This window comes from Chanodichthys erythropterus, chromosome 16 (assembly GCF_024489055.1).
Source record: "Chanodichthys erythropterus isolate Z2021 chromosome 16, ASM2448905v1, whole genome shotgun sequence".
NCBI classification, from domain to species: domain Eukaryota; kingdom Metazoa; phylum Chordata; class Actinopteri; order Cypriniformes; family Xenocyprididae; genus Chanodichthys; species Chanodichthys erythropterus.
Genome location: NC_090236.1, coordinates 8,978,535 through 9,000,223, shown reverse-complemented (window position 1 = coordinate 9,000,223; position 21,689 = coordinate 8,978,535). Strand labels below are relative to the sequence as shown.

The window sequence follows — 21,689 nt, the reverse complement described above, 5'->3', positions numbered from 1 at the left end:
GAACCACAAGATCAAAAGCACATGCATGCATTTCTCAAGGGTTGTTCACATCAAATATCAATGCTTAAATCAGACAAATTATCAAATTAGTAACACTCAGTACTTGTACTCAGGCCCGGATTAAGAACACATTGGGCCCTGGGGCTATAGCAACACCGAGGGCCCCCTTTCATCTGATTGCCATTCCACAGTGTGATGGCACCAATATTTCATTGTGCATTGGACTATTTCTGTCGTTATCTAAAGGGGCAAAGAAAGCATTCATAAAAACCCTTGCTTTCATATTAAAATGGTAATTGTTTCTCATGTGGACGTCAGTAAAAATAAATTTGCATTGCACCTCAGTGCAACTCATGCATTCAGATGGAGATTTGTCCATCTGGTTTTCTATCTTGCATTTTATCTCAAAATGATAATGTTATTTTTAAAAATATAGAAATTAGCAGAAATAAGTTACTGCAGCCTCTTATTTACACGAAGTAAAGTAGACAATAATTCTTTCCTCTGATTAACACAAAATAAACTATTTTGAAGAATATGGGTAACCAAACAGTTGATGGTCCCCAGTGATTTCCACATTATTATTATTTTCCTACTATGGAAATTAATGGGGACCAGCAACTGTTAGGTTACCCACATTCTTCAAAATATTTTTGTGTGTGTGTGTGTGTGTGTGTGTGTGTGTGTGTGTGTGTGTGTGTGTGTGCTTTTGTTTATATTACATTGTGGGGACCAAATGTCCCCATGATGTAATATAAACCTGAGTTCACCTACATCGTGGGGACCAGCCAGCGGTCCCCACAATGTAAATGGGTTTATAAATCATATAGAATGAGTTTTTGTGAAAAAGTAAAAGTTTGCACAGTTTCCTGTGAGGGTTAGGTTTAGGGGTAGGGGCAGGGTAGGGGGATAGAATGTACAGTTTGTTCAGTGTAAAATGCATTGAAGTCTATGGAAAGTCCCCACAATTCACAAAAACAAACATGTGTGTGTGTGTGTGTGTGTGTGTGTGCTCAACAGAAGAAAGAAACTCATTCAGGTTTAAAACAACTTGAAAGTGAGTATGTGATTACGGATTTTAATTTTTGGGTGAACTATCCCTTTAAGGACAAGGGTCCGCATGCTAACTATAAGGATGCTGTCACTTTAAGACCTACACGCGTCCGATTTTCTCAACTTCAGACATAACCAACTGTGTTTATGTAAACCTTTTGTGTAATTGACAGTATTGTAGCGCAATCAGACGCGAAAGATGAAGTCCAGTAGTCAGGTACTGTTTGACAGGCTTAAATGTGTGTGCACGCTTCGGGTGTATGGGGTCAGAAAAGGCGCATCTCAGAACAGCACACGAATGACATGTTTAACTGGCAGGGCTTTAAAGCACATGCAAATAAAGAACTTTTGTGATTGCAAATTATTGCAGTGTTCCGTGAGTAACTCTACCGCTGTGTTAACGTGTGTTGTGAATGTGTCGAGGTCGAGTTGTACGGATGGAGCCACCAGAACTGCAACTGATAAAATGTGCTTCAAAGGCAGATATTGGAGACAAGTCACTCGACATTGGTGTTCATCAAAAAACAGTAGGAAAGTTAATTTGGGATTTTTACACGGGTGATGATGATGAGAGAAAAAAACACTGACATTCTGAATCCACGGCAATAAAATCAATCGACTCGTCCCTGTAAATGTTGAAAACACCTTACGTTTTCATGAGAAACAATTACCATCCGAATAGGGCTTAACTCATAATAAAAATAATAACTTGATGCAGCTGCTATCTCACCTTTTTCAACGTGCAGTGGGTGAAGATAATTGTGAGCTGCCGCTGCACGCGGGGTCTTCCACTGGCTCGGATGTTTTATGTGAACCAAAGTAGTTAGTTTTGGAATTTTTGATGTAAGGTTAGCATCCCTTTTCTCCCTTTCAAGCTTATTTTTCCTTTTTTGCGCACCACTATCACTTTTTTTATCATTTTGAACACCAGCGAGGCTGAACAAGCAATAAAGGCTTGCATAACGTCTAATGCTTGCTTGTCTAATCTACATGCATAACGCAAAGAGGCGTTTCCCGCGATGTCATATGGCGCGAATTGTAAAGTGATTTTGATTGGACGGGGATTTATCAGTCAGGCACATTTTCCAATCATTTTTTCTTGTTATTTTATTAGACAAAGATCAACCACCTATGACTTGTCAATCTCATTTCCTCCAGCCAATCACGGGCCCCCTCTACCCGCGGGCCCTGGGGCTTCAGCCCCACCTAGCCCTTATGTTAATCCGGCCCTGCTTGTACTCCTTAAATAAATAATAATAAAAAAAAGAGTTTTGTAGAAAACCACAGAAAAACAAGCCCTTTGCAAGTGTGCGAAACAAATATTTTTTCAGGACTGAAAAACAAGACTATGAAAACCCAGTTTCCCCTGACATCCCTCAAAGAAACTGCGATCAAAGAGAAAAAAAGAGAAAGGGCAACACTTTTTAGTAATATTCCTGTCAGGCAGGTTTTCATCACCCTTGCTTCTGTTGCTGAGGAGATGAGCATCAGGAAACCATTACGGGTGATATTTTTAGGCAAGCATTGGAACAGATGCTGCTTTGATATGGAACGGGTGAAAAGTATCCGATTCTGACATCTACAAATTGGACACAGGTCAGAGGCAAATCACTCCAGAAAATGTTTTTAGCACAAACCCTGCAAAATGGGAAACCTATGTGCGGAAACTCTCAAAACGTGACAAATCACCACAAAAGCCAGCAGGCCAGACCAAAACATTGTAACAATTTAATGTCAATAAAACAGTTGAGCAAAAAATGAAAAGTCTGTCCATAGCTCTCAAATCTAATTTGTGCATATAGACTCACTGATGTCAAACAACTGAGTTAAAATCGGGCCTGTTTTTCATTCTGGGATTTATTTGAACCTGAAGGACAAAAATAATTACTTTTTAAACTTTTCCACGACCTTCCACTGGTAGGAAAGGTTAGCCTCACCCCAAACTGTCAGTAAGTAAGTAGGCCTAACTGCTAAATAATGCTGAATAAATATGAACTCAAGTCCACCTTTGCTGTGTCAATCTGAGGGAGGCACAAACAAACAAAGCAATGATTTAATAAATCACAAAACCATATTTTAACATAGCATTTTAACATATTAAATGGCATACTAAAGCGTTAAGCAGATTTTATTTGAAGGGAGCCATTTAATCTAATTACTTCTTAATTTTTCCTCAAAACATTTCAATCTATATTGCTACGGAGTAGATAAAAATAGACACAAACATATTACCGTATCCCTGGAGATGGACCTGAAAATCACAAACAGCTTTATTGAATGTGGGATGTGATGCGTATTTGTCGAGAAGTGGGTAGTGACTGACAGCAAAGTGGTGCATCGTGTTTGAAGCGGTTTGAAGACAGAGGGATTCTGCCATCTAGTGGTGGACGTCAGTAGTGACGCAGATTCTGACGTTGCTGACTGCTGTAATCTTCAGAAACGCAAACGCTAATGATGTGATGTTGATTCCTAGATAGTTTTAGCGCTGGGAATCTTATTCTAATAAGGAACAAGCTACTAGCTTTGTGCAAATCACTGTTTTGCTTTTGGGGACTTTTGCCTATGTTCGATTGGCCTGTCTGTCAATGCAATCGCATGTCAACATTAATGTATTTATAGGTCTGGAGGAGTTATTTTAAAACTGTAGTTTATCTACAAGCGTGAGTTACTTATACTATACATGCTAGAAAAGTCGATAACCTCATGCTATGCTGATGATATAGTCTATCATAAACTGTTTTTGTCAGTCACAGCAGTATTTACCCGACACAATAACATTAAAGGTGCAGTAAGCGATTTCTGAGAAATGCTGAAATCACTAAAATAAACATGCCTCTACTCAAAACGATCTCGATAGCTCCGCCACAGTTGTCAGTTATTGGAAATATACAGTATGTAATATGCTATATAATATAGATTACATGCTATACTATTTTCAAACCAACTTAACACTCAAAAAAAGCACATTTTTAAGATTTAAGAAATTTCAGTTGTAATTCCATCAAATTGAACTGAATAATCCTTATATTCATATTAGGAATTAAGAATTTTAAACGAGTAAAGAAAAAAAAATCTAGCACTTGAAACATTTTGTATAAATCTTAATGCAACAAGGGACCATTTAGTTTATAAAGGTTAAAAAAAAGAAAATACGTTTAAAATGTATGAATACGATATACGAATCAAGAACTAAATGGTCCATTCCCTTGTTCCATTAAGATTTACACAAAATGTTTTAAGCTCCTTTTTTTTTTTTACTCATTAAAAATCCTTAATTCATATTATAAAACTGTTCCTGTCCTTGATTCTGATTAGTCAACAACTATGACTGCTTCACCCAACGGTTCTGTGTATCACTACACAATGTAAACTGTTTGTTCTCAATTTATATTATTCATTGAAGCTTACTGTATTATGTTAAAGAGTATTGTGAGAAAGAGATTGATTGAGCGAGTTTATTACCTGCATTTAGATTTAGCATTTTCCTTCAGGTCAGTCCTATGTTCACAATAAAAAATATGTTTAAATGTCCGCTGCAATATCGTGTCCTTTTAACAGTTAAGGGGTTTTCCCGTGACTGACAGCGCTAGTCAATGCTTGTCAGTTGTGTCTTGTTTCGTGTTCACAATTCAGTGTTTTCAATATAAAAGTCTCACTCATAAAAACCTTGAGTCTTTGCTGCCATCTAATGGCGTAATAATGTAACTTCTGTTGCTGTTGACAGTCAGGGACTATTTTTTACGGCGGTAGGAAGGCTTTTAGTAAATGTTTACTTCATGAAAGTTGCATTGTTACATATTTTTTGGCTTTAATATTTGTATTGCTTACATATTAATAATATTTAAGGATTATTCAATTCAGTTTGATGGAATTTTATTATACAATTGAAAATCTTAAAGGCTACAGCTACTGTTATGCTGTTGGAAATATAGCTAAGAAAGTAGCATCAATACTTTTGCTTAGATACTCCTCAGTTAAAGGACAGTATTGTATAGTTCAGTTAATCAGCTGATATTTAAGATCATCAGTAGTGATTAACAGAAGTGTTGTCAAAGACAAGAGGCCAAACAAGCCTCCTGCTTTCTCGAAAATCCCATATCATTTAACCACTAATCTGCCAACCTATGAAAATAAATGTAAAGGTACCGCTGTAACTTTACAGCTTTCCTTTATTACTCAACCACAGATACATCACATCTTCCAGCTAAAAAAAAAAAGGAAAGAAAGAAGTCATTATCCATAAACACACACAATGCATCTTACATCATAGGGGGACACATCATAACCTCATTATACAGACATGTACCTGGAAATATACAGTAATTTTCTTGCAGATCTCGATACAGATATGTGACTCAGCGTGACTAGAAATACAGCAAATTAGCTTCATATCACTATACAAAATTGCGAGTCGGCATACAGTATTTTTGAGTTATCAGATAAGGTTGTGCTGCGTCATTTCAAATGATCATTATGTGGAGTTTTATTGTGGAGTCTGACAGAGTAAATCGACTCTGTCCAGCTCTCACAGTCAAAGGTTCGACATTATTGCTCGGTTGTTCAGAGATGTGAATACTAACCCTTTTTCTTTACAGCTCTAAAAAGCAAATGACAAAAAACATTCTACCATTCTTTTCATATATTATACTAATGTGGACAATTTAATCTCGGAAAGTCATAATATACACTGAAATTGCACGCTATAATTAGTCCATTTTCATTTCGATTTGCATCTTATCTATTACATGCATACTGGAATTGGCACACCACCTGTTTTAACGCAAAGTTTGCTATGCTCATTATGACATTGTCAACAAACAAAACTATTTTTCCTGCAGTCTAAATCAGATTTTGTTTTACTGGCAGCATTTTGATGACAAATATGCAGTGCGTTAAGCAAAAACTGAAATGTTCCTGAGTACACACTGCATTTTACAGGAGTTAAAGATGTCTTCAAAGTCTTACAGACATCAGGATAAAAATAAAAAAAAACCAAGTACTGACCTTAGATGATGCATAGCAAACAAGATGTTAAAAAGGCCGCAATGCCTATTTGAAGGAACAGTTCACTCAAAAATGAAAACTCATAATTTACTGTCCCTCATGGTGTTTAAAAGCTCTCTGACTTCTTACTTTGAAGAATTTATGAGCTGCTTTTTTAAAAAGACCATAAAGGAGGACAAAAATCACCATTAAAGTAGCAAACATAAGCTGTACAATTGCTTTGTATGAGAAACACAAATTTAAAGGGATAGTCGACCCAAAAATGAAATTATTTGAAAAAATGTCATTATTTGCTCACTCTCATGTCATTCTGAACTTGTATGACTTTCTTTCTTCTGTGAAACATAAAAGAAGATATTTTGAAGAATGGTGATAACCAATCAAGTTTCTTTTCCCATTGACTTCCATTGTTTGGACAAGAAATACAATTAAAACTAATGTGAACTAAAACTGATCGGTTACCAACTTTCTTCAAAATATCTTCTTTTGTGTTCTGCAGAAGAAAGAAATGCATACAGGTTTGGAACGACATGAGGATGAGTAAATGATGACAACTTTCATTTTTGGTGGACTATTCGTTTAAATATTTATTCACTAATTCATTTACTTCTCTAAGCTTGACAGCCCTTGCTCATTATAGGCTTCATTGTATGGAGCTTCTAATATTCAAAAATTACCCTTCCACAGAACAAATGATGCCGTACAGATTTTCATTTTTGAGTGAACTATCCCTTCAAGTGAGAAAACTACATGTCCAGGCTAAAAAGACACCTATCCCTTTAAAAACGGCTCTTAAACAGTGAAAGGTTTGTTCATATTATAGCAAAGACATATCAACCTTATAAAAATAGATCTGGAAGTTCATGTTAAATATCCACTGAACACATAAGAGCATGTCTATTACAGTGAGGCTGTTTACGAGAGAAGTGAATGTTTAAATAGCTCAATATACAAACTATTATGCAATTAGAAATAGCAAAAAACATGATTCAGTGACCTAGCATGCGATAATATTAAAAAACCTGTCACAGTTCGTCCTCTCGCAGACATAAACACAGACAAGAGGTCAACGGTGGATGGAGGTCACGACCCCATTCTGAAACGGCTCAGAAAACTGTCAATCACACGTCAGGCTGGGGTTGGCTTGGGCATTAAGGTCAGAGTTCATTTATGCACCATTTCATCAACGTGCGTTACATCAAGCTAAGAGGAGAACTCAATGTGAGAAGAACAGGTGTAGTGTGATCTTTTGGGTATAGAGTGAGGTTTCCTGGCATTCTCAGGTGCTCACAGTGGGCAAAATTACATCTATTGACCTGCCACAATTCAGTGTGTGGGGAAAAAGTGGAAAAAGGGATCACAAACTGAAATATTTACAAATTCACTCCCCATTTTAGGGGCTGGAAAAGCCAACTACTTCATTGTGACATATGATACATCACGATGCATCACAAAATCATCATTTGGAGCATGGAAGAGATTCTTACTTCACTTTACTTTTGTCTCTGATAAGTTTTTCCTTATTTAGACAATCTGTTTTTTCTTCAATCAATAAATGAAATGAATGAACACAAAAATTAAAAATAATAATAATAATAATAATAATGATCAATGCAATACAGCGAGAAAAAAATTGTAATGCACTACCATTCAAAAGTTTGGGGTCAACAACGTTTTTGCTCACCAAGGCTGCATTTATTTGATCAAAAATCTAGTGTGTTCTATTGTGGAATATTATTTTAATATAAAATAACTTTAATATATTTTAAATATAATTTATTCCTGTGATGCAAAGCTGAATTTTTAACATCATCAGTCTTCAGTGTCACATGATCCTTCAGAAATCATTCTAATATGCTGATTTGCTGCTCAAGAAACATTTCTTACTATTATCAATGTTCAAAACAGTTGTGCTGCTTCATATTTTTGTGGAAACCTTGATACGTTTTAAATAAAAGGTTCAAAAGAACAGCATTTATTTGAGATAGAAATCTTTTGTAACATTATAAATGTTTTTACTGTGATTTTTGATCAATTTAAAGTATGCTTGCTGAAAATGTATATTTATATATATATATATATATATAAAAAATTAAAATTAATTTTATTTATTTATTTTTAAATAAATCTTACTGATCCCAAACTTTTGAATGCCAGTATTATGTCCATACGTCCATATGTCCATATGTCCCATCCTTAAAAACAATGTTGAGACTCCTTTTTATAATGATAGGGAAGCAAATATAAAGATGTCAAAAGAAACAAAATAAAGAAACTGGAGAAAACGAAACCTGTAGAGACCTACAGTACTAGTCAAAGGTTTGGACAGATCTACTTATACGCATTTTAGAATAATACTAAAGTCATCAAAACTATAAAATGAAAATTAAAGTATGTGAAATATGTAATGACCAAAATAGTTTAATTAAAACGGTCTTATATTTGAGCTGCTTCTGTCTAGATTCCAGCTCTGGACTCTGGACATTCATCAACCAACCTTATGAGGAGCATGCTGGGACGGTTTTTAAACAGTATTGCATTTATGCTGGACACATCACTATCTGGTCTGACACATCCATTAAAAAAAAGAACATTAATTAAGAATTTAGTTTTGTAAAGTATTTTAACTGCCTATTTTGGGGCATCATTAACTAAGCACCGAAACACTCAGTGTCCAAACTTTTGACTGGTAGTGTATCTCTAGATGTCTAATAAATTAGTTAATCAGAAGATTTCAATGAAAACATTCACACACACAGCAGATGGTCTAAAACACACACACACACACACACACACACAATTGTACATTATCTTAAATGAGGACATTCACTGACACAATGCACTCTCTAGCTCCTAACCCTAAAGCCCAAAGTATAGTTCACTTTTTATGCATACGCATGACACGAATTTAGTCATCAGAAGAGTATGCGCGTACTGTACGTGCACCACCGGATTTTTGTAACCACGCATACTTGTACGCGCAGGTTGCACATGCCCATTTAAATTTTTTTTTTGCAGTAATTAGTTTATCCACAAGGTGGCAACCGTGCCCTAGGGACGTCGATTCACAAGCTAGTCAAAGAAAAACTGCATAAACAGAACAGACCGGAACGCATGCAAGCTACAGCAACAATGGAGGCCTACATAAAAGAGAGATTGTGTGAAGAGGTTAGAAAGTACCCTCATTTGTATAGATATATACATGGGTTGTAACTAGTGGCGAGAGATTGTTCAAAACTGTGTATGTGTCGAACGCCTGCGTATGCATACAAATCAAATTAAGGATACTTTGCAAGGCTGTGCGCATACACTAGCGTACACGTAAAAAAACAAAACAAAGTATACCCAGGGCTTAATCCTACCCATCACAACATCACAAGTGCCTATCCCAGACCCTTAACCCAATTATAACCTTGTCCCTAAAAACAAAGTCTTGATCCTAAAACAGGCCTTTAAAGGGGTCTAAGAAAGTGAGGACCGGCCGAAATGTCCTCACTTTACTCTCTTTAGCCCTGTTTACACCTGGTGATTAAGATGTGACCACTTCCAGAGGTAGTCAAAAACACATTAAACTAGATTGCTTTCGTAGTGTAGACGCTCATGTGGTTGACATGAGTAAAGGATGCATTCGAACAGCAACAAAGGACCGCCTACTGACCTAACGCGCAAGCCAGATGGGATTTAAACTTGGTTGGCTGAAGACCAAAGTTTAGTTCGAAGACAAAAAAAATGTACCAATCACAATGTTCTCTCACAATTCCTGATTTCTAACGCACACTCACAGCGTTCGGCATGGTCTTGCGGCTGTCAGAGCAGAAACAAAAGCTGATGCTCTCCGTATGATTTTCCGTCATCTCAAGGTGCGTTCATATGTAAATTGTGCAAGCTTATTTTGTCCTTTAGATCAAAAGATCTAAAAAAAAAAACAAAACAAAAAAAAACATACATTTACCCGCCCATAGGCCCTCCCCTCAAAGAAATCAGGACAGAAGTGGTCGAAAGTGGACAAAACAGATTAATTAAAACACTAGGTGTAAAACAGGTGTGTCAGCCTCATATACTTGTGATCCGATCAACCAAAATGCATGTTAATACCAGGTGTAAACAGGGCCTTTGTCCTCACTCTGATGGTCTAAAAACTCAAACCGGTCCTCACAAAGATAGTTGTACAAGTACACACACACACACACACACACACACACACACACACACACACACACACACACACACACACACACACACACACACACACACACACACACACACACACACACACACACACACACACACACACACACACACACACACACACACAGAATCTGTCCAGCAGAGAGTTCTTGTCTGAAAAGGTGGTGATGCTGTATTTTAAAACAGACTGGTCATCTGCTTACCCACAAGACCTAAAAAAAGGGAAAGTACATAAACACCCACAAGATAAGAGCTTCATTAAGAGATATTAGATTTTAGTCCTGTTCAAATGACATTTCACTTGTCCTGGTCACAAAAATCACAAGCCAAATCAACTGTGAGAGAGTGCCTCAGATGTACTGAGGTCCTTCCTGAGACCGACGCTCACACATTCTGATCTTTTCAGTGTGAAGTCGAGATGTCTTCTCAGTAGAAAACTCAGCTCCAGGCTGATAGAAAGAAAGAGACGGCAGTCTGTAGAAAAACAAACCTGCCAATACTGAATTCCGTTTGTTTGCTTTCCATATATGTCGACCATTTATGGACGTGAGCACAATTAAGTGTCCAGGGCTGAAAGATCTGCCTTTCTTGATGTTTTGAAGGGTGCGTTTACTGCGCAGCCACTTCCTGGCTGATGAACCGGCGCAGGCGTTCCAGGTACTGGCTGTAGAGCTCGATGTCATTGTGCCCAGCTCCTTCGACCCACAGTGGCTCCACGGCCTTCGGGCAGCGCTCAAACAGGGCCAGACCATGAGAGAAATCAATCACTTCATCCTCCGTCCCATGGATGATCAGCACTGGAGATGTGATTTTAGACACCTTCTCAATGCTGAGAGAACAGAATAAGACACAACAAAGGGCCATTAAAAGAACAGTCCACCCAGAGATGAAAATTCTGCCACCATTTACTCTCCCTAATGCCTTCCAAATCAGTATGACTTACTTTTTTCTGTACTTAAAAGGACATTTGGAAGACCATTTTGGTCTTTTTTCCAATGTAATTATACTTTAAAAAGTGCCATCGAATGGAAAATTGAATTTACCTTGGCATAGTTGAATAATAAGAGTTCAGTACATGGAAATGACATACAGTGAGTCTCAAACACCACTGTTTCCTCCTAAAGGCATTAGACAAGCCAGTATTAACGTCTGGATCTTCACAGCTGAATCATCAGACTAGGTAAGCAAGCAAGGACAACAGCGAAAAATGGCAGATGGAGCAATAGTAACTGACATGATCCATGATTACATGATATTTTTAGTGATATTTGTGAATTGTCTTTCTAAATGTTTCATTAGCATGTTGCTAATGTACTGTTAGATGTGGTTATCGTTTCTTACTGTATTCACGGAGACAAGAGAGCCGTCACTATTTTCATTATTAAACACTTGCAGTCTGTATAATTCATAAACACAACTTCATTCTTTATAAATCTCTCCAACAGTGTAGCATTCGCCGTTAGCCACGGAGCAAAGCCTCAAACTCATTCAGAATCAAATGTAAACATCCAAATAAATACTATACTCACATGATCCGAAGCATGCATGCAGCATGCATGATAAACATTTTGTAAAGATCCATTTGAGAGTAATATTAGCTGTGTGAACTTTGTTTATGCACTGTATTATAGTCGAGAGCTCGGGGGCGGGGACCACGAGGATTTAAAGGGGCCGCGCACTGAATCGGTGCATAGTTAATGATGCCCCAAAATAGGCAGTTAAAAAATTAATTTAAAAAAAATCTATGGGGTATTTTGAGCTGAAACTTCACAGACACATTCAGGGGACACCTTAGACTTATATTACATCTTGTGAAAGAATGTTCTAAAATGTTCTAAATGTCCCTTTAATGGGATTACAGCTTTTAACCTTAAAAAGACACAAAATAACTATTAAAGTTCTTCACTTGCGTCTGTGTACTATATTCTGAAATCATATAACAGCTTTGTGTTAGGAACAGACCAAATTTGTCAAAATTCGCTCTTTTGTACTGTTTAAAAGTTTGGTGTCTGTAAAACTTTTTAAAATGTTTTTGAAGGCTGCATTCATTTGATCTAAAACACAGTAAAATCAGTAATATTATGAAATAATATTACAACTTAAAATAACTGTTTTCTATTTTAATAACTTTTACGTATTTATTCCTCAGAATACAAGTCATACAGGTATAGAACGAAATGGGTGTAAATAAATGATGACAGAACTGTCATTTTTGGTTGAATTATCCCTTTAGTTATTAAAGAGGTTATAAAATATTTTTATATATCAGACCAGTATAAAAAAAAAAGCTAGTAGATGCCATAACTGCTCTATTTTGCAGTTAAAAAGCTCATTTCTTCATTGATGGTCATTCAAAATTACAGTATTCTGACTACATGTTTTATGCAAATTACTAATAAGTCATTCAGAGAACTTCAAATTTTATTTTTGAATATTTACCAAGGTCAAGATCTCTGAGACCTCATAGCTAGCTACGGAATGTGGATCTCATTTCATGACTCTCTGCTCTTGGTAACTCTAGAACCGCCCTATCCTTGTGAAAACGTCATTTATTACTTACCCTCATGCCATTCCACACCCTTAAGACCTTTGTTAATCTTCGGAACACAAATTTACATATTTTAATTGAAATCCAATGGCTCCGTGAGGCCTCCATAGGAAGCAATGTCACTTCCTCTCTCAAGATCCATAAAGGTACTAAAAACATATTTAAATCGGTTCATGTGAGTACAGTGGTTCAATATTAATATTATAAAGCAACGAGAATATTTTTAGAGCGCCAAAAATAACAAAATAACAACTTATTTAACGATGGCCGATTTCAAAACACTGCTTCAGGAAGCATCGGAGCATAAATGAATCAGTGTATCGAATCTGCTGTTCGGAGCGCCAAATTCACGTGATTTCAGCTGTTGGCAGTTTGACACGCGATCTGAATTATGATTCTACACACTGATTCATTTATGCTCCAATGCTTCATGGAGCAGTGTTTTGAAATCAGCCCTCACTAAAGTCGTTATTTTGTTATTTTTGGCGCTCCAAAAATATTCTCGTCGCTTTATAATGTTAATATTGCACCACTATATTCACATGAACAGATTTAAATATGTTTTTAGTACCTTTATGGATCTTGATAGAGGAAGTAACATTGCTTCCTATGGAGGCCTCACGGAGCCATCGGATTTCAACTTAAATATCTTAATTTGTGTTCCGAAGATGAACGAAGGTCTTACGGGTGTGGAACGGCATGAGGGTAAGTAATAAATGACAGAATTTTCATTTTTGGGTGAACTAACCCTTTAACTTCCTACCTGTCTAACCATCAGCATTACATCTCCAACCACCAGGCTAAGTCCACTACTGCCCCTGTCTCACATGGTGTTCCCCAGGGTTCTGTTCTTGGGCCTTCATCATCTACATGCTTCCATTATCTGTCATCATGGCTTTAACTTCCATTGCTACGCAGATAACACCCGACTTTACATCCATTCTCAACGCGCTGCTCCTTTCCCCACTGATAAAACCGATCTGCTTCTTGAGAATGTTAATGTTAGTATCTCTGGAGTCCTGGTTTGAACTTCCACCACTGTTAAAAACCTGGGTATAATCTTTGATTCTTTTCTCTCCTTCCATCCTCACATTTCCTCACTCACCAAGTCTGCCTTCTTTCATCTCCATAATATCGTTCATTTATATCAGTTTTTAAATATCAATGATGCCAAGACCCTAGTTCATGCTTTCATTACTTCTCAGCTTGACTATTGTAATTCTCTTTTCTATGTCTCCAATGGCTTATATTACAATAAATAAGCTCCAATATATTCAGAACTCCACAGCTAGGGCCTTCATATAAAAATGAATCTTCCCACATTACTCCTATAGTATACATTGGCTACCTGTTCACTTTTATATGCAATACAAGATCCTTCTTATCACATTCAAAGCCCACCTTAAAATCATTTTGCTTCTTTTTTCTCTGATCCCTCATGATGCGTTTCATGCTGTCATGTTTAATTGTTATAATATTGTAAAGCGACCTTGAGTTCGCAGAAAGGCGTAAAAAAAGTAAACATAAAAAAAGCTTAATAGGAACCCTTTAAGCACATCTTTGTCATGCAAAGAAAAATGTTTTCAGTGTTCACTAACTTAGGGAAGGCGTCAAAGCAATATGTCTTCTTGGTGTCAGGGAAGGCCACCCTCATCCCTGAGGTGAGAGGTGAGTGAAGTACCACGGCAGCACACTCATAACGGGACGCCAGGTCCACGGTGGGCACGGTGCCAATGCTCTGCCCGTAAAGGATTATATTCTCAGGGCTGATGCCATACCTGAGACAGCACGGAAGTGAAATAAATACAACATTTCAATATTGTACCAGTACAGTAGCATGCTTTCTAGTCTCAGGATTCTGACATACCTTGAGCGCAAAGCATGCCAAGCAGCGTCTATGTCTGCATACAGATTCTTCTCAGAGGGTTTCCCTGTGCTGACCCCATAACCAGAGTAGTCATAAGAGAAGATGTTGCAGTTGATACGAGTGCCCAAACCGATGTAGAAGCTGCTCATCTGACCGAGATCCACAGCGTTACCGTGAGAAAAGAGCACAGTGTACCTATAGTGCACAAAGCAGAGGGATTGACTATAAAGTTGATGGCGTGATGGTTTGCATATCAGGGCATTGTAAAATAATTACATTTCTTGATTAAGAAGAAGAGATACAACAATATAATGCTGAAATTATACATATACAGCACTTAAAATCAGCATGAAAAGAAAATTCACCACATCTATTTTCTAAATCCATGTTATACATACAGCTTGGGAAAAAATTAAAGAGACCAATGCAAAATTAGCAGTTTCTCTTTTTATGTATGTGCTTGAGTAAAATGAACATTTAACAACATTTTTTTCCAATTTCAAGTAAAGAGCATTTATTTGCAGAAAATGACAAAAATAACAAAAAAAGATGCAATGTTTTCAGACCTTAAAGGTGCCATCGAATTGAAAATTGAATTTACCTCGGCATAGTTGAATAACAAGAGTTCAGTACATGGAAAAGACATACAGTGAGTCTCAAACTCCATTGTTTCCTCCTTCTTATATAAATCTCATTTGTTTAAAAGACCTCCGGAAAACAGGCGAATCTCAACATAACACCGACTGTTACGTAACAGTCAGGATCATTAATACGTACGCCCCCAATATTTGCATATGCCAGACCATGATCAAGGCATTAGACAAGGGCAGCCAGTATTAACATCTGTATCTGTGCACAGCTGAATCATCAGACTAGGTAAGCAAACAAGGACAATAGCGAAAAATGGCAGATGGAGCAATAATAACTGACATGATCCATGATAACATGATATTTTTAGTGATATTTGTAAATGGTCTTTCTAAATGTTTCGTTAGCATGTTGCTAATGTACTGTTAAATATGGTTAAAGTTACCATCTTTTCTTACTGTATTCACGGAGACAAGAGAGCAGTCGCTATTTTCATTTTTAAACACTTGCAGTCTGTATAATTCATAAACACAACTTCATTCTTTATAAATCTCTCCAACAGTGTAGCATTAGCCACTAGCCACATCAAGCTCATTTAGAATCAAATGTAAACATCCAAATAAATACCATACTTACGCGATTAGACATGCTGCATGACGAACACTTTGTAAAGATCCATTTTGAGGGTTATATTAACTGTGTGAACTTTGTTTATGCAATGATAGAGTCGAGAGCTTGGGAGGGGGCGGAGAGCGCGAGCAATTAAAGGGGCCGCAGCCTGAATCGGCACATTTCTAATTATGCCTCAAAATAGACAGTTAAAAAAATTAATTAAAAAAAATCTATGGGGTATTTTGAGCTGAAACTTCACAAACACATTCAGGGGACACCTTAGACTTATATTACATCTTGTAAAAAAAAAAAAAAAAAACATTCGATGGCACCTTTAAATAATGCAAAGAAAACGAGTTTATATTCATTTTTGAACAACACAATACTAATGTTTTAACTTCAGAATTGTTCAAGGGATAGTTCACCAAAAAATGAACATGATCCCATGATTTTTAACCTCAAGCCACCATAGGTGCATATGGCTTTCTTCTTTCAGACAAATACAGTCAGAGTTATATTAAAAAAAAATCCTTGCTCTTCCAAGCTTTATAATGGTAGGCAATGGAGTTCAAGATTTTGAAGCCCAAAAAAATGTGCATCCACCCATCATAAAAGTAATCCATACGGATCCAGGGGGTGAATAAAGGCCTTCTGAATTGAAGCGTTTTTGTGAAGGGAAAAAAAAAAAAAAAAATTTTAAACTTTATAAACTATAATAACTGGCTTCTGGCAGACAGCCATACACAAGTCAAGTTCCGGTGGTAGAGTGAGCCCATGACCTATTGACGAAAGCAGAAGCTCAAAGGTCTAAGTCTAAAACAAGAATTTTTAAAGAGAAATGTCTGAGGAATTTGATATGAGAAAAGAGGTGTTTGAGGTTTATAAAGTTATAAATATGGATATTTTTCTTAGAAAAAAAACATTGCTTTGCTTCAGAAGACCTTTAGTAACCCCCTGGAGTCATACAGATTATGATGGATGGATGGATGGATGGATGGATGGATGGATGGATGGATGGATGGATGGATGGATGGATGGATGGATGGATGGATGGATGGATGGATGGATGGATGGATGGATGGATGGATGGATGGATGGATGGATGGATGGATGGATGCACTTTTTTAGTCTTCAAAATCTTGCTAAAGAAGACCTAGGATGGCTGGAGGGTGAGTAAATCATGGGATAACATTCATTTTTGGGAGAACTATCCCTTTAAGAAATCATTATTTGGTGGACCACCACCAGAACTAAATCCTGTCTTGGCCAGCCCAATGTCCAGACATGAACCCCACTGAAAACCCCTGGAGTGTGATCATAAGGAAGATGGTATGTCACAAGCCATCAGACAAAGCTGAGCTGATTACATTTTTGTACCAGGAGTGACATAGAGTCACCCAACAGCAATGTGAAAGACTAGTAGAGAACATGCCAATACACATGAAAGTTGTGATTGGAAAACAGGGTTATTCCAAAAAATATGGATTTCTGAACTGTTCCAAAGTTAAAACGTTAGTATCGTGTTGTTTAAAAATGATACACTTAACTCAACACACTCAACAACCAATGCAGAGAACCAGAGTCAGATTTTATTCCTACAGTCTGGCTATACAAGAAAACTACCAAAACAACAACTAAAGGATGCTTTCTACACTTTCTACACTTCTACACTTTCTACATCATACAAATTTTAGGGTCACCATGAAATCAAATTGAAAATTCTTGTTTTTGTTTGTTTGTTTTTTTTTTTACCATCCAATCAATTTCTGCATGGATAAAATCAAGTCCCGCCCTACATTTGTTCTTGATCGAGAAGCCATTTCACTCAGATACACGTTGCAATAGTAAAGAAAACCCTATTGCAATTTCTGTTTCATGGCGACTTTAAGCTGATCTTTCCTCACCTTGCAGATGGGGCACAGCGGATATACATACATCCCACTCTGTTGCCACGGCTGGAGTGAGTAAGGAAGACCTCGGTTCCGTCCAGCTCCCTCTGGGAGTACTGGAACTCTGCTCGCTCAGAGAGGTGCAGCTTCCACCGGCCTTCACCACTCCTGTCACCAAAACCTCCTCCTCCTCCTCCTCCTCCACTCCCAGCACCCCCTCCTCCACCTCCAGCACCTCCTCCTCCGGCACCACCGCCCAAGCGTGAGCGCAAACCTGAGGCTCCAAGGTTAGAGGTCACAGGTGAGGTGGACTCCAGGTCTGGCAGAAGAGTGTAGGTGGGCTCCGGGGGCAGGAAGGCCAGCTTCGCTGCAATCCGGCTGGGACAGGGCGGACAACAGAAGAGGCCGCACAACTCGCTGATGGATAAGCCGTTCATTTTCTTCTACTCAAAATTAGAGACCTGTGAAAGATTGCACAGTTTAATTATTATATTTAAACATCATTCATATAAGCCAATGCCAACAAAGAAATCCAGCCAAGAGAGAATGTCATTTAATGTTAAGGAGGGTTGACATTTAGATTAAAGGGAAATGTAGATTTGGTCATTGTAAGACAGTGTGATTAACCTTTAGAGACATTTTAATGGGGCACAGAAATTAAAGCTGTATTCGGGTTCATCACTACAGCAAGGCTGATGTCAGGAGAGCCTCATGAGCTGCGCATATTATCACAAAACTAAATCACAGATCAGACCTGTAATTTTACATATATATATAAAATTGAATATTGCTATATAAAATGTTTTCAGTCTATAAATGTATTGAAACAGTTGTTCCCTTGTCTAACAAAACATATAATATATTAAAGCGTCTTTGATGTTTAAACGGTTTCTACAAAATAAAAAATAGAAGGTATGCAGAAATGATGTCATTGAGTCTCTTGTTTGTCCTGAGCAGTTAAACTGAGCTCTGTTCTTCAGAAAAATCCTCCAGGTCCTGCAGATTCTTCAGTTTTCCAGCATCTTTTGCAAATTTGAACCCTTTCCAGCAGTGACAATGATTTTGAGATTCATCTTTTCACACTGAGGACAACTGAGGGACTCAAACACAACTATTAAAAAAGGTTCAAACATTCACTGATGCTCCAGAAGAAAACAAGATGCATTAAGAGGTGGGGGTGAAAACTTTTGAACAGGATGAAGATGTCCAAATTTTTCTTATTTCGCTTGAATATCACCACACACTGTATTGAGAATCAATGGTTCACATACTTATGAATGGGGTTATTTTAATAAATTGAGCCTTTTTTTTTTTTTTTGTCTTGTGGATTATATATAAACATCTTTTAAGCAAAATATCTTACTCAGGACAGTACTAAATAAAAAATAACATGCATTTTGTATTATCTCCCTTATTTTTTTAAAATTAGCATTTTAACAGATTCTGCAAGTGGTTCACATACTTTTTCTTGCAACTGTATATATTTATTTTAGGGGTGAAACGGTTCTCTGTATAAAAAAAAAAAATTCAAACCGTACCATTCTGCACACTCGGTTCGGCACGCACTTGCACCGCGGTTCATCTCATAGGCTATCTGATGACACATACGCATCTATAATATGGTTTGTATAAAGTAAATAAAACAGACAGAGTTAGGCTAATGTATAATTCTGTCGATGGATACGCATTCTGGCTTCCTCTAAACTTTGTTCAATGCGAGTGCCGCATTCTTTATATGACCAGTCATTTACGCCCGTCATCACCCTGGTGTTGATAGCGCCCAAGCGCAGATGAGACCTGAACAGCACACGTTGCCATCTGGGTTTAAACTAAACTCATTTAAGCCATGCTAATTTAAACATTTGAGTGCAAGTCGACACGCAAATATTGAGGTCTCTTTCAAGTCTTGTGCTTGAACGGACAAATTCACACAAAATTATATCAACATGCCCATCTTGGCGAGTATCCTAGTAGGTTATGTTTTATGAGTGAACTTATACACTCGAGAAAGAACGCATGTGTTCAGTATCAGTGTACTGATCCGTGTATTGTGTCTTAAAGAGACAGCAGCCCTTGCATTCCTGTTGTCTGAATGTGTTTTTAATGGAAATCATTCATTTCTTATGACTGAATAGTAAATCGTTAATAATGATTGCTCTTTATTTAAATTTATACAGTGAAGATTATGCAATGTTGTTTTATATTTGATTAGCTACTTTATTCTATTTCTGTACCTGAAAACTGGATACATGAAAAATCTGAAAAGCTTTATTTATTTGTATCTTTGCTTTACTGTATTTATTTGTGCAATTTGATTATTTGTTCTTATTTTCTTTATTTTTTTTGTATCACGGTTTTAAGCTCATGGTTTTGGTACGATTCGGTATGTGCTATGTTCAGGTAAAAAATTACTACTGTGTATATATATATACACAGTAGTAACAAACAAGAACAAACAAGAGACTCATGAACAACCACCACAAAACATAAAAACAGTCATGGATCATCAGGTAACCACACACTGTATTGAGAATCAATGGTTCACATACTTATGAATGGGGTTATTTTAATAAATTGAGCCTTTATTTTTTTTGTCTTGTGGATTATATGTAAACATCTTTTAAGCAAAATATCTTACTCAGGACAGTACTAAATAAAAAATAACATGCATTTTGTATTATCTCCCTTATTTTGTTAAAATTAACATTTTCACAGATTCTGTGCAGAATATATATATATATATATACTACTGTTCAAAAGTTTGGGATCGGTAACATTTTCAGTGGTTTATAAAGAAGTTTCGTCTGCTCCCCAAGGCTGCATTTATTTAATTAAAAATACAGTACAATCAGTAATATTGTGAAATATTATTACAATTTAAAATAACTGTTTTCTATTTGAAAATATTTGAAAATGTAATTTATTCTTGTGTTGGCAAAGCTGAATTTTCAGCATCATTACTCCAGTCTTCAGTGTCACATGATCCTTAAGAAATAATTTTTAATATGCTGATTTGCTGCTCAAAAAACATTTATTGTGCACAGATGTACAAAATATTTGTGTACAATATTTTTTTTTCAGGATTCTTTAATGAATAGAAAGTTCAAATGAACAGCATTTATTTGAAATATAATCTCGTGTTACATTTTAAATGTCTTTACTGTCACTTTTGATCCATTTAATGCATCCTTGCTGAAAGAAAATATAAATTTCTTTAAATTCTTCTCAAAAAAATAAAAATTCTTACTGACCCCAAACTTTTGAACGGTAGTGTAATGTTACAAAAGCTTAGTATTTCAGATAAATGCTGCTCTCTTAACCTTCTATTCATCAAGGAATCCTGAAAAAAGTAGTTTTTAACATTGATAATAATAATAAATGTTTTTTGAGCAGCAAATCATCATATTAGAATGATTTCTAAAGGATCATGTGACACTGAAGACTGGAGTAACGATGCTGAAAATTCAGCTTTTCCAACACAGAAATAAATTACATTTTATATTATATTCCAATAGAAAACAGTTATTTTAAATTGTTATAATATTTCACAATATTACTGTTATATATATAAACACGTTTATAATATACCAAATAATACTAAGAAATTGTGAAATTTGTGCATTTCTTTTACTTTCCACTTAATATTAATTTATTATTTATTACATAATATTAAATTAGAATTTGTAATGGAAAAAAACATCAACATTTTTAATAAAAAACAAAAGTATTCGACTAGTGACCTCTGTATACAAGCAAAAATATGATGTACATTAAAATGAAAAAAAAGAATGTATTAAAATGATTAAAAGATAGATAGATAGATAGATAGATAGATAGATAGATAGATAGATAGATAGATAGATAGATAGATAGATAGATAGACCAATGTAAGCAGCACTGCATGACAAAAAAATACAATAAATATGAAATATAATAAGAT

General features: G+C 36.3%; 1 protein-coding gene across 2 annotated transcripts in view; it reads right to left on the bottom strand.

Moving 5' to 3' along the window:
* Positions 1-6,398: 6,398 nt before the first annotated feature.
* Positions 6,399-21,689, bottom strand: part of abhd17aa (abhydrolase domain containing 17A, depalmitoylase a) — a 23,216-nt gene continuing 7,925 nt past the window's right edge. For both annotated transcript variants that reach the window (XM_067363999.1, XM_067363998.1), the window contains exons 2-5: positions 17,765-18,210; positions 14,661-14,855; positions 14,392-14,571; positions 6,399-11,074 (exon numbers count right to left, since the gene is read on the bottom strand). In XM_067363999.1, coding sequence (XP_067220100.1) covers positions 10,855-11,074; positions 14,392-14,571; positions 14,661-14,855; positions 17,765-18,186 — 1,017 coding nt within the window. In that variant the 5' untranslated portion in view covers positions 18,187-18,210 and the 3' untranslated portion in view covers positions 6,399-10,854. The remainder of the gene's footprint in view (positions 11,075-14,391; positions 14,572-14,660; positions 14,856-17,764; positions 18,211-21,689) is intronic.